This window comes from Hemibagrus wyckioides, linkage group LG27 (assembly GCF_019097595.1).
Source record: "Hemibagrus wyckioides isolate EC202008001 linkage group LG27, SWU_Hwy_1.0, whole genome shotgun sequence".
NCBI classification, from domain to species: Eukaryota; Metazoa; Chordata; class Actinopteri; order Siluriformes; family Bagridae; genus Hemibagrus; species Hemibagrus wyckioides.
In genome coordinates, this window is record NC_080736.1 from 15,289,043 (window position 1) to 15,301,579 (window position 12,537).

The window sequence follows — 12,537 nt, forward strand, 5'->3', positions numbered from 1 at the left end:
GGTGGAAGGTGTCTGAAGTACAGTTTCCAAACCATGTGGCAATACAGCAGATTAAAAATGTTCTCCACACTACATGTGATCAAGTTTCTGAGGACCCCTGGAGATGTCCCGATTTCCTCATACTCTTCAGGATCTCCGTCAGTAATCATGTTTTCTTAGCCAGTTTGTACCGTGTTCTGTAACTAGGTTCATCACAGGACCCTGTATTTAGCTGCTCGTCTTCAATAAAGAACAGGCTAAAGGCTGAAAGGGTGTAATATTGCATTCCCAGGATAAGCTCTGGATCCACTACAACTGAATGAATCTTCTCCCACATGCTAAAATGTTACTTAGGTGTGAATTATATAGTGTATACTTAGTGAGATATACATGGGGGTGGTGGTTATGGGCAATTATGGATAGTTTTGTCGCCTTAAAACCACGAAGAGGTGTTTATTATGAACTAAATCCATGTGTTTTAAAGAACTTTCCAGTTACGTGCACAGTGCTGTTTTATCCCCGGCCGCTAGGTGGCGGTGGGAATAACTACAGCGAAAATCTCCGGATGTGACAATGACGCCAGCGGAAGGAGGCGAGCGGCGTCGGGACGAACATGGCGATGGTGCTGCGAGGCTCCACGAAATGGCTCTTCACCCGGGAACAAATCGAAAACACGCCGTCTCGCCGCTGCGGAATCGAGCCAGACCGGGAATTATCTTACCGACAGCAAGCTGCCAACCTCATCCAGGATATGGGCCAGCGGCTTAACGTGTATCCTTTCAGTTGAAGCCGAACAGGGCCGAGGTGTGATTAGTTAGCGTTATTTTCTCCTAACGTGCCACTTACTGCCCAACGCAAACCTTTCTATTTAAAGTCAGAAATAACCCGATATGATCTACTGTGTGATATTTATCTTGATTTCTTTTGTGTGTAAATGCTTTAACATGTGATATGAACCGTTTTGTTTTATACAAAGGGACGGAAGGAAGTAGGGAAGCTAAGCTAGCTCGTGCGACGCCGTATTTTTTTCCCCACCTGTATTCCGAGTAATATCTCCCCCTTCTCTGGGAAAGGCTGTAGTGACGGGAATTCCGGATCTTTTCAAGGGAGTCGGGTTTTTTTTTTTTTGACTGTTCACCGTTAAGAGTCGACTCGTTGATTAATCGCGCGTGTATTGATGTATATAGTACGTATCCGTGTGTTGATGTGATCCTTTATCTTATCCTAATTCTTTTTCTGTGTACACTAACGAGTAGCGTATATGCTTGCTTTCGTTATGTGTAAAAAGAACGACTCTGAGTCACGGTTCATATAAGAGAGTCGACTCATTGGCGTACGGCTCATTATCTAACACGCTGGCCGTGCCGCGTCCCGATTGGTGGACTGCAGGCTAGTACGAGCTAAGGAAAAAAAAAGAAAGCTAACGGTGTTTGTGTGTGAAAACGGCTGGGAATTAGACTGTAACTCGACCAAAGTCAACCACTGTGTTTGTAACAGTTCATGTGACACATTAAGGCGAATAAAACTTCGTCGAATAATTTAAGTGTAGTTTTGATGGCTAGCTTAGTTTAGCAGACGACATCATTCTGCTAGCGTTACATAGCTAGGCGGAGGTTATTAGCTGAGCTAGCTTAGCAGCGCAGCTAATTCTTTGTTTTGTGGAAGTGGAAATAAACATGGACAGACGGATAAAGTATAAAGGTTTACAGTTGCGTTGTGGTTTTAGTTTGACATTAAAGAGGTTTGATAACTAAGTGTAAAAATATCGCTGATTTAATCAGTGTTCTGTATGCAGTAATAGTGAAACTAAAATATAGGCACACACCTCTCTCTCTCTCTCTCTCTCTCTCTCTCTCTCTCTATATATATATATATATATATATATATATATATATATATACATACACACACACACCTCCATTTATGACAAACTAAATAGATATTGCTCTCTCTCTCTCTTCCCTAAAAAGTCTTGTTTTGTTGGTGGAGTGCCAAGATGAAGAAAAACGTCACACTAGCACAGGCAGCAGTGTACGTGACTGTGGGGCTGTTTCATGGAGAAAGGTTTTGGTCAGCGGTGCCAGGTTCTTTTGTGTGTTTTGATAAGATGTTTTTGATCAACTCTGCCTAGTCTAGTGTGTTTGTTACAGTTACTGATCACACAGTTAAAGGGTTTCCAGCACCACCGCTTCCCCTGGACAGAGAAACAGGCTGCTGTAGTCTGATTGTAGGGTTCAGTGTTAAAAAAAAAAAAAAAAAAAAAAAGGTGGATATGCATTTGAACAATTTTTTTTTGAAAAAGTCTGCAGGGAGATAGTATAATGGAACAGTAACCCGGGCGGTGGTAGCTCAAGTGGTCAAGGCTCTGGGTCTTTGACCGTAAGATCGGGGTTCCAGCCCCAGAACCGCCAAGCTGTCACCGTTGGACCCTTAAGCAAGGCCCCTAACCCACTCTGCTCCAGGGGTGCTTCATCATGGCTGACTTTGCACTCTGACCCCAACCCTCCAAGGATGGGATATGCGAAGAAAGAATTTCACTGTGCAATAACGTATATGTGACAAACACAACCATGACTGAATCACAAACCCCTCTCAATTTAAATGCAGTGTTTGTGGTGTGATTGTTTTCCTTAGTGTTTTCTTTTCAGTTCCCAGCTTACAATCAACACTGCCATCGTCTATATGCACCGATTTTATATGCTAAACTCCTTCACGAAGTTCCATCGAAACGTGAGTGTCCTGTTTATGTTGCCTAGCTGATTAATGCTGAGCTTTGCGTGTATTTAAAGATATAAGTCTCAAGCATCAATTCCACTGTTTATTGGTATGCGAGTCACTGGCTCGGCACCACGCTTTGAGCCGAGCATGCTAACGCACTGTTCCCCTGTCTCTCGCAGATCATCTCTCCCACCACTCTATTTTTAGCTGCTAAAGTGGAAGAGCAACCCCGGAAACTTGAACACGTCATTAAAGTGGCACACGCCTGTCTTAATCCACAAGAACCTCCACTGGACACTAATAGCAATGTGAGTGTCTGGGTGGAATTCTTCTATTTTCATTCTAATAAAAAAAAAAAAGGCACTATGACCAAGCTGATGCAGTAAATAATTAATGTTACCACTAGCATGACCTTTAAATTAGGTATAATTGAGGGATTAATCAATTACCGAAATGAATTATGAAACATATGCCCTACATGGGGGATGAACTTTCAGTGACTTTTCCTTTAAGCCTCTTGGTAGAAGCTGAGTCACTCGGCATTCACACGGCAAAATGACTCAGCAAAACCGAACAGCAGAGTTAAAGGAGTGCGGGGTGTAGCCTGTTGTGTTTTATTGAGTAATTAGTGGTTGTGAGATTAAATGCGTCTTATGGCATATAAATAGCTCAGATAAGAGCAAACATGTGCTTGATTGATTGTTCTTGACAAAACATACATTTCCTTTTAATAACCGTTGGGATCAAGTCGGATATACAAGATGCAGAACAGGACACTCAAAAGCTACACACCAGTTTTTACTATAAAGAGAAAATCCACCACAGTGTCCATCATTTAAAACCCTTCTGTCCATCGAACATATTTTGTTCGAATGTAACACTTACCCCTAGAAGAAAACTTTTATTCTGTTGACACTTGAAAAAGTTTTTAAACAAGTAAACCCATCTTCGGTTTTAAAGTTCCTAAAAAAAAAGTTAATCTTAAACATCTTTAACAGATTTAATATTGAATAACAAAAACTGACTCTCGCCATGAATATAGCCATAGAAGCTGGCATGGCGTTAAAAAAAGAAAGAAAGATTGTTCTTGGCGGATCACGTGGATTCAGTGTGTGACTTATAAATCTGGTTGGTCCACAGACATACCTCCAACAAGCACAAGAACTGGTGCTTCTAGAAACCATCGTGCTGCAAACACTTGGTGAGTGTGTGTGTGTGAGACAAGCAGGCAGTCTGCTCTTTCTCTCTCTGTAAGGGTCATTGGTCATTATTTCTCATCCGTCCTGTAATTTGTTACTTTAACCTAGTAAACAAGTTGGGATGTGGTAGTGTAGTGGTTAAGGCGCTGATTGGAAGGCTGTGAGTTCAAATCCTAGGTCCATCAAGTGTCCACTGCTGTGCCCTTGAGCAAGACACTTAGCCCTCGATTGCTCAGTTGTATAAAATGAGAAAATGCTGGATACGGCGTCTGCCAAATGCCGTAAATGTAAACCACTGGCACTTTAATTTCACTCACATGATGCTCTGACACTCTGGTGTCTCTGGGCACATAAACCAAAATTTATTGCCTGTTACTGGATACAGACAAATGTACCTCCTGTATAGACACCAATCAGCCATAAGATTATGACCACCTGCCTAATAGTGTGTTGGTCCCCTCTTTTGCTGCCAAAACAGCCCTGACCTGTCGAGGCATGGACTCCACTAGATCCCTGAATGTGTGCTGTGGTATCTGGCACCAAGATGTTAGCAGCAGATCCTTTAAGTCCTGAAAGTTGCAAGGTGGGGCCTCCATGGATCGGACTTATTTGTCCAGCACATCCCTCAGATGCTCGGTTGGGAATTTGGAGGCTAAATCAACACCTCAAACTCGTTGTTCTCATCAAACCATTCCTGAACCATTTTTGCTTTGTGGCACGGGGAAAGAGGCCGCTCATGACCCTTTCGCCGGTTCACCACTGTTCCTTCTATGGACCACTTTTGATGGATACTGACCTCTGCAGGCCAGGAACACACCACAAGAGCTGCATTTTTGGAGATGCTCTCATCCAGTGGTCTAGCCATCACAATTTGGCCCTTTGTCAAACTCGTTCAAATGCCCATTTTTTCAGCTTTGAGGACAAAATGTTCACTTGCTGCCTAATATATCCCACCAACTAACAGGTGCCATGATGAGATCATCAGTCTTATTCACTTCACTTCTCAGTGGTCATAATGTTATGACTGATCGGTGTATATACGTGTGTGATTGTTCTTGATTTGTTTTTGTTTTTCTCTCTCTATGATGAGTCGAATCGTATCTTTCCTTTCGTTTCAGGCTTTGAGATTACTATAGATCATCCACACACCGATGTGGTGAGATGTTCCCAGCTAGTACGAGGTAGAATCTTCCAGCTTTACTCAAAACATTGCATTTTTCTCTCTTCTTCCACGTTATCTCTCTTTGTTGTGTAATATTTCACCTTTAAATGTTTCTTAAGCCTGTCTATTGGGCTTCAAACATTTTGAAATGCGTGACATTGAACAAATCAAATCATTTGTAAGATATAACTCTTAAACTGTAAAAGTATTCTGCTTGGCTGAAAGTAGTGGGCATGATCATCAGGATCTGGAGCTATTGCTATATTTTGCTTGACAGAAATGCCATAGCTGTCATGTACTAATTTTTGTCTCTTGTCTCTGTTTACACAGCGAGCAAGGATTTGGCCCAGACCTCCTATTTCATGGCTACCAACAGGTTGTTACCCTGACCGTATTTGTTGCACTACCATGGCACCCTATAGCTTCCCGTTCTGCCCGCTTCTCCTCCCTGTAGCTGACGCCCTTTCTCGTGCCACGGCATGGGGTGGCACGCCTGTGGGCGGCCCCCTGGAGGCCCGGCGCGGTGCGGTGTACTGTACAAGGGCTTAGTGTTGGCACAGGAGGCTGAACGGCACAGTGCGAGGTGTAGAGGTGCTCGTGACTATTGCTTGATTCAGAGTGCAGTAGGTCTAATGACTCAATTGGTAGCCTGAATATCAGCTCAGGGTTGCACAGGGGTAAACTTAGAGGCCGTGCCGGTAAGTAAATCAACTCGCAGTTCTTTATTTTCTTGTCAAAATAAAAATTTGTTGATTTAAAAAAAAAAATAGAGCAAAAACTTGTTATTCTAGTTATTCAAAAACATTTTGAATCATAGATTAAAAATATACATTTTTTATTTAATTTTAATTTTTTTTTTTTTTTTTTAGCCAGTATAATTTTTTTATCAGGAAAAACATACCAACGTTATTGTGCATCCTCAGGCTGATTATTTTAATTATTTAGCCTTTCTTTTTTTATTATTTTTTAATTTAATTTTTCATATTTCTTTGCACAGGAAGTAGTTGAATCCTGTTAACTGGCTAATTAACACAATATTTACATGACATTACTATAGTACATCAGAGAACGTTGAATTCTTTATTGTAAGGTGCGAGCCCACTGTTAGACTAGGATTTTAGCAACTAGGAAAAAATCGAAATTTCATTATCGATATACGCTTCATCATAAGGGATTAAGCATGGATAAATGGAAAAAATGTTAAAGGAGTCACAGTGGGCAGTTGTAGATGTTCTGAAACTCTGACAGGATTATGGGCATGACCCAGTCATGGAAGGAACACCAGAAGTAGATGTTAGGGGAACAATAAATGGTTTCTGACCTAAATAGCTTAATTGACATGCCAAGAAAAATAAAGGGGTTTTACCATGCAGGTGAAATTGGTCTTTCTGCTGTTAACCTTAATGGTAACCCTTAATCAATCATTTTTACTTAATTTATTAATGTGTTCTGCATGACTCTCACACACACACTGACAATGTGCATTACCATTTGACTCCAGCTGCCTTTGCCATGATTTGTTTACAAGCTTTTTATTTCTAGAATGCATAGTTTCATTTAACCTAGCAGTCCATCAAATGTGCATTGTAAATTGATCAGATGGCGGTTTTGTGCAGTTCGAATTCGGTGGCATTTAGACGAAACGCCATGCTGCATAAAGTGGACGTCACCAACTAATTAACTTCTTGTAACGACAGCTCTAACATGGATTACTGTAATTATCAGCTATTGTTTATCTAGAAAGTCAACACGAGTGAGCTTTACAAGCTGAATCGAAACGACTGCATTAAGGAGCACACTGTACGAATAGTCCAGGCCTTTATTTATTTATTTATTTTACTGGCAAGCAATAATGCTATATCAGCAGGAACCAAACGTTCTCTTCAGTGTAAAAGTACACTTCATACAGATTATAATACACCACTGTTCATTTAATACAGTTTCAGCTGTTAATTATTAACTTGCAGTTCATTGCGTAAGTATTCACCGTTATAATTTGGTCTTGGACAGTTACCACCAGTCAGCTTTCCCCTATCTTATGACCTTCTGCCAACTTTGCTGTCTTTGACTCCTGGACTCCACCGATGGCTGTGATATCAACAGAACTCTCGATCTCCAGACGAGAGGGCGAACGATTTTCTGTTGCCCCACTGTGGCGCCTCTTTTTCATGTTTTGTAGATGATTTGTACTTGAAATGGACTTGATTAGGATTTTTATAATTTGATATTACATCTAAAACAGCAAATGTACACCGATCAGTCTGCAGTGGTCAGTATTAGGGATGCAACAATACAGTTAACCTACGGTTCAATACATACCGCGGTTTTTACCCACGGTTTTCGGTTCGGTTCAGTTCGGATGGCTTGGCAAATTAAAGGTTTTTTTCCATTATTCTTTGGTTAGGTGACAGGAACAGTAAGTATGTTAAGAAGAAAAAAACTGGTTTTAGTTGCAATTCTCTTTATTTTACTTAAATGCAAAAATCAACTTACAGAATGAAAGTGTGCTGAAAATAGTGAGAGATAAAAATTAGCGCTTGTATGACTTTATTACAGGAGATGGGTTTGGAGGACGGTGCTCTTAATCCGCTCTGTAATGACCAGTCACTGTGAGATAACTCTGTTACCCCCGAGCTCCAACTATCTGTTATTAGAGCAAGGCTTTGCCAAAGCATTTTCGTTTTTTTTTGCACATTTATTCGTAGAGGTTGGGAAAAAAGGATGTGTCGGTAGTGTGTAACGCGTGCGGTCATGTTGGAAGTATTTCCATGTCAGTAGGTAACTCATGTGGAACAGTGCTTAAACGCAGCCATTTTTTGTTTAGCGTTTTTGTTTCATTGGCATCATAGTCAACAACAAATCCGAAATGTTCCCACACCACAGATCTGAATCACAGCGCTGCTTCCTCGTGTTTGTCTCACTTCACCGCTCTCCAGGGTTAGAGTGAAACCTGACACCAGCATCACAAGCATGGTTACTGCCCCTAACTTTAGCGCTCACTGATTGGATATTTACTCGCGGGGAGGCGTGTCTGTCACAGCACGTAGACCTACAGTACAGGCAAAAACAAACAGGTGGTGCAGAGTAATGGAGCGCATGGTAAAAAAAAAAAATTAAGACGCCTGGTTATTATTGTTTTGAGGAAAAACCGAAAAAAAAAACGGTTCACATGCTTGTATTGAACCGTGGAGGTCGTACCGAACGGTTCAATATTATATTCAGTATTGTGGCATCCCTAGTCAGTATCTATCAAAAGTGGTCCAAGGAAGGAACAGTGGTGAACCAGTGACAGGGTCATGGGCGGCCAAGGCTCACTGATGCATTTGGGGAGTGAAGGCTGGCCCGTGTGATCCAATCTAATAGATGAGCTACTGTTGCTCAAATTGCTGAAGAAGTTAATGCTGGTTCTGAGAGAAAGGTATCAGAATACAGTGCATCACAGTTTGTTGCGTGTGAGGCTGCATAGCCGCAGACCAGTCAGGGCGCCCATGTTGATCCCTGTGCCCCACCGAAAGCAGCAGCAATGGGCACATGAGCATCAGAACTGGACCATGGAGCAATGGAAGAAGATGGCCTGGTCTGATGAATTACATTTTCTTTTATATCACATGGATGGCTGGGTGTGTGTCCGTCACTTGGATCAACTGGATTCAAACATTTTTCCAATATTCTTCTTGCCAAAATTGCCCCAGCCGTGTGAGACAGGGATCCAGTCTATCCAGAAATTCTAAATTAGATTTAGCACATTTAGGTTCCAGGTTTTAAACCCCTCCTGTGTATCTTTGGCAGTATGTTTAGGGCCATTGACTTGTTGAACAGTAAACTCAATTCTCTCGCAGTCTCTGTAGCAGGATTCTACCACCACCATGCCTCCTATTCTTTTTGGCAGTTTGATTGTTTCTCTTGCTTATGCCCTCTATACCTGCTCAGTGAAGTGGGTGGATTTTCTCCTGAGATCATCTGGCTCTTAGCACACAGGTTGACTCCATTCAGCTGTGTGACTTTTGGTAATTAGTTGCATCAGTATTATTGTTGGGGTCTCACAGCAATGTAGTGAATGCTAATGTAATTGCAACTGTTTACATTTGTATTTGTAAGTAATTTTGCACATGATGCTGACTCCAGACAAGGTCAGCGTTACGGGAAATAGCAGAACTGAGGCAAATACTTACGCAAGGCACTGTACATTAAGACTTAGCTTATCTAACCATCTGTGTAGGAATCCATGGTGTTCAGCCATAATGTGTTGTCATGAGTTCCCATAAGAATAGTATTTTGTTTCATTCTATAGATTTTTTTAAATGTCATTTTGTGTGATTATTATGATGATTAAATGAAAATGTTTGCACTTCACTCACTGTTTGTGCTTTTATTAGCGTCCTATGCAGCAGTTATTCATGTCTCTGCGAAAGCCCCTGTGGTCATGTGTGCTTATTCACTGTGGTCTCACAACCTCTGACTCTAGCAAGATCCTCATCAGTCTCAGAACCACAGCTGAGACGATTTACAATAAACATCACCCCCTGCACAAACACTGATTTATTATGGCATTGACGAAAGGCCCACAATAAGCGAGTCTTCTGTTTCTGTCTCTTTGTGTGTTTTGCAGTCTGCACCTGACCACGTTCTGCCTGCAGTACAGACCCACGGTGGTGGCATGTGTGTGTATCCACCTGGCCTGCAAGTGGTCCAACTGGGAGATTCCCATCTCGTCAGACGGTAAACACTGGTGGGAGTATCTGGATCCCACTGTCACCCTGCAGCTACTAGACCGTGAGTACTCTTAGGTTTTTTTGGTTTTTTTTAAGAATACAGCCGTTTATCTGTATACTGAGCTGCCAGTTTATTGGGTACACATACCTCTTATCTGCTTAGTGGTGGTCCCGTGGTACATATCTCCTACTGATGGACAAAGAAACATGGTACCCAAGTTCAAACAGCATGCAGGAGTGGACAGATCATAAATAGCATTAAATAGCCCACTTGGTGAAGCTCCATTGTGCTGCCAAGACTCCTGTTTTATTGCCTACTTGTAGAAACTGACCATTTGACATCATGTGGCATGTGTTTGTTAGTTAAGTGCATTAATACTGAATAAGAGAATATATTCTACTGAAGTTTCTAATCTAACACACTCAACAAACCTTTAGCAAGTCATTGGCCAGAGTTTCATCTATGAGTTTCTCATCACAGCGCACATTAAATATATATAAAATCATCTAGTGTCTGTTTTCTCTCTTTTTCACTTTAACTGTGAGCAGTCTGGTCTGAGATTGTTGTTTATCTAGAATACATTCCTCCTCTAAATGAGCCTTCCATCTGTTTTCAGAGTTAACGCATGAGTTCCTACAGATTTTGGAGAAGACGCCCAGCAGGTTGAAAAGGATCAGGAACTGGCGGGTATGTGTTGTGTTTTGTTTTGTTTTGTTTTTTATTATTATTATTATTATATCTGTAATCTCAGTGTTGTCTGTTTAGTCCTGTCAGCCTTCTGGAACAATAAATCCATTTGAAATTTGAAATTGATTTATTTGTATTTTTAAAGGCCACTCAAGCCGCCAAAAGGTCCAAAACGGAATGCCAGTCGGTGGGGAGCTCCTTCCCATCTCCGCCCTCAGGCCAGGACAGCCTGCTGGTTGACAGTAAGACTGATTTGATGGGGGGCATGTACCAAGATTCCTCCACTTTGTTCCCGTCAGACGCCATCAATGGCCTAGCCAACCCAAGTTCCTCCTACGTCCAGGCTGATGCCCACTCGAGCTTACAGGGAGTAGCGATCAGCAGCAAGCCGCAGCACACGGCCACCAATAAACTGAGTCTAGAAAAATACAGGGAGAAACAAGCGGCTGAGCTGCTGCAGCGCCGCAAACACAGCCACCTGCTGCCTGAAACTGCAGCGCTGGCTTCGTCTTCATCTTTATCGGCGGTGTTGATGTCAACAGCTTCAGCATCGTCTTCGTCTTCTTCCTCATTGGCGCGGGTTAAATACGGTCAGCCCGGACAGGAGCGGGAGATGAAGAGTGGCTCGCTGAAACGCCGTCATCCTTCGTCCTCGTCTTCCTCCACTGAAAACGGCGCAGCGAGTCAGGAGGAGCTGAAGATGAAGATCAAAATGTCAGAGAGCGGCGGTAAGAGCAGACACAGCCCTCGCTCAGGTCGGGAGAAACACCGAGCTTCGAAACACGACGCCACACACTCGCACACACACTCGCACACACATGCTCATGCACACAGCAGCCACCACAAAGCCCATCGCTCCTCCAAGAGCCACACCGGCTCCGCCCCCCTGCCGCCTGCCAGCCACGCCCAGCTGGGGAAGATTGACCGGAGGCCGGGGGAGGGGCCGAGCACTGACAGTGCGGCTCCTCTGTTACTCAATGGCCAGCACGTGGACTACGCAGACACGTTCAACATGCTCGACTCGCTGCTCAATGCACACAACATGAACTACTAAAGTGCACGCAATCAGATTATTAAAAACTGCAAAAAAGTGTTTTTTTTTTCTTTTTCTCTTTCTTTTTTTTCTTTTTAAAGAACTGTTATATTAGGGTCAGTTGGTCCATTATTTTCATATTCACCTCTTAATTTAACCATGCTGTTCCACTGAAAAAAAAAAGAGGAAAAAAGGAAATAGTTGTTGTATGTCAAAGTGTATTCACAGTTTTAAACACTTACTACGTGAGAAGCAGCCTGTGAAATACTGTTCTAATGTTTTTATTCTGGCTGTAGTGATCGAAGGACAATGGATCGTGTGACTAAAGGAGAGTTGTAACATGTCTGTGTTTGTACTATATACTTGATTTTTTTTTTTTTTTTTTTTTAATGAAAGGGATGAATTTTGAAAAGACGTTGACCGCTAATGGGAGGCGCAGATGACTGCTAATGGGAGGCGCAGATAACCATTTGCTCGTTTCCCCCTCCCTCTTTTTAAAAATGCTATGTCTGTAATTCTCACAATGCTCAGGTTTGGAGATGCTTCAGTGCGTAACATGACATCCATGAACATATCGATTTGGGATCGTTAAAAAGCAGCAGTTTTGCTTCTATTGAACTTCTAGCCTCTCGAATCTCCTGCTTTTACCTCTAGCGATGGCGTGATGGTGTGTGTCCACTTCATTCCATTGCCTTACCGTTGTAAGAGGCTTTCCCTCGGCTTGTCCCCTGCCCTCCTACCTCATTAGCCCTTTAAACTGAGCTGTGGAAGCCTGGAAGCCACGAGCGAGCTGATCAGGTCAGTCGGGTAGGCGTGGCAACCCAGATCATTTAGTAAATAGAGCCTGATTTGTACACTTCTTCTCTGCAAAAATCACACCCTCCTATAATCTTGTTTATTCAATCATAAACGAGGGTGAAAGAAGGCCACTACAGCGCCTTTTCAGCAGAGTCACTTTAACAGATTGTATAAATTATATGAATTTTTTTCCAAGGCAAGGCTTAATCTCGGATAATTCTTCCACATCGCTTCCTCAGACAGTTATC

At 42.4% G+C, this 12,537-nt stretch overlaps 1 protein-coding gene across 3 annotated transcripts; it reads left to right on the forward strand.

Annotated features, from left to right (window-relative positions):
• Window positions 1–554: 554 nt before the first annotated feature.
• On the forward strand, window positions 555–11,710 carry ccnt2b (cyclin T2b). 3 transcript variants are annotated; one of them, XM_058381871.1, is made up of 9 exons: window positions 555–750; window positions 2,628–2,709; window positions 2,877–3,005; window positions 3,838–3,898; window positions 5,015–5,077; window positions 5,389–5,434; window positions 9,668–9,831; window positions 10,388–10,458; window positions 10,604–11,710. In XM_058381871.1, exons 1-9 carry the CDS (start codon window positions 593–595, stop codon window positions 11,510–11,512), a joined length of 1,683 nt encoding a protein of 560 aa, XP_058237854.1. In that variant the 5' UTR covers window positions 555–592; the 3' UTR covers window positions 11,513–11,710. The 3 variants fall into 3 exon arrangements, 2 of the variants coding, with proteins under 2 accessions (XP_058237854.1, XP_058237855.1); XM_058381872.1 differs by lacking the exon at window positions 5,015–5,077; XR_009203811.1 differs by lacking the exons at window positions 10,388–10,458; window positions 10,604–11,710 and having other exon boundaries at window positions 5,389–5,756; window positions 9,668–9,808.
• The last annotated feature ends 827 nt before the right edge of the window (window positions 11,711–12,537 follow it).

What these genes read in the sequence shown, in the direction of transcription:
- ccnt2b (XM_058381871.1), top strand. Translation starts at nt 593, where the DNA reads ATGGCGATGGTGCTGCGAGGCTCCACGAAATGGCTCTTCACCCGGGAA. An exon ending in CACTGGACACTAATAGCAAT is followed by an intron (nt 3,006 to 3,837) that starts GTGAGTGTCTGG and finishes GTTGGTCCACAG; the next exon opens with ACATACCTCCAACAAGCACA. An exon ending in CATCGTGCTGCAAACACTTG is followed by an intron (nt 3,899 to 5,014) that starts GTGAGTGTGTGT and finishes CTTTCGTTTCAG; the next exon opens with GCTTTGAGATTACTATAGAT.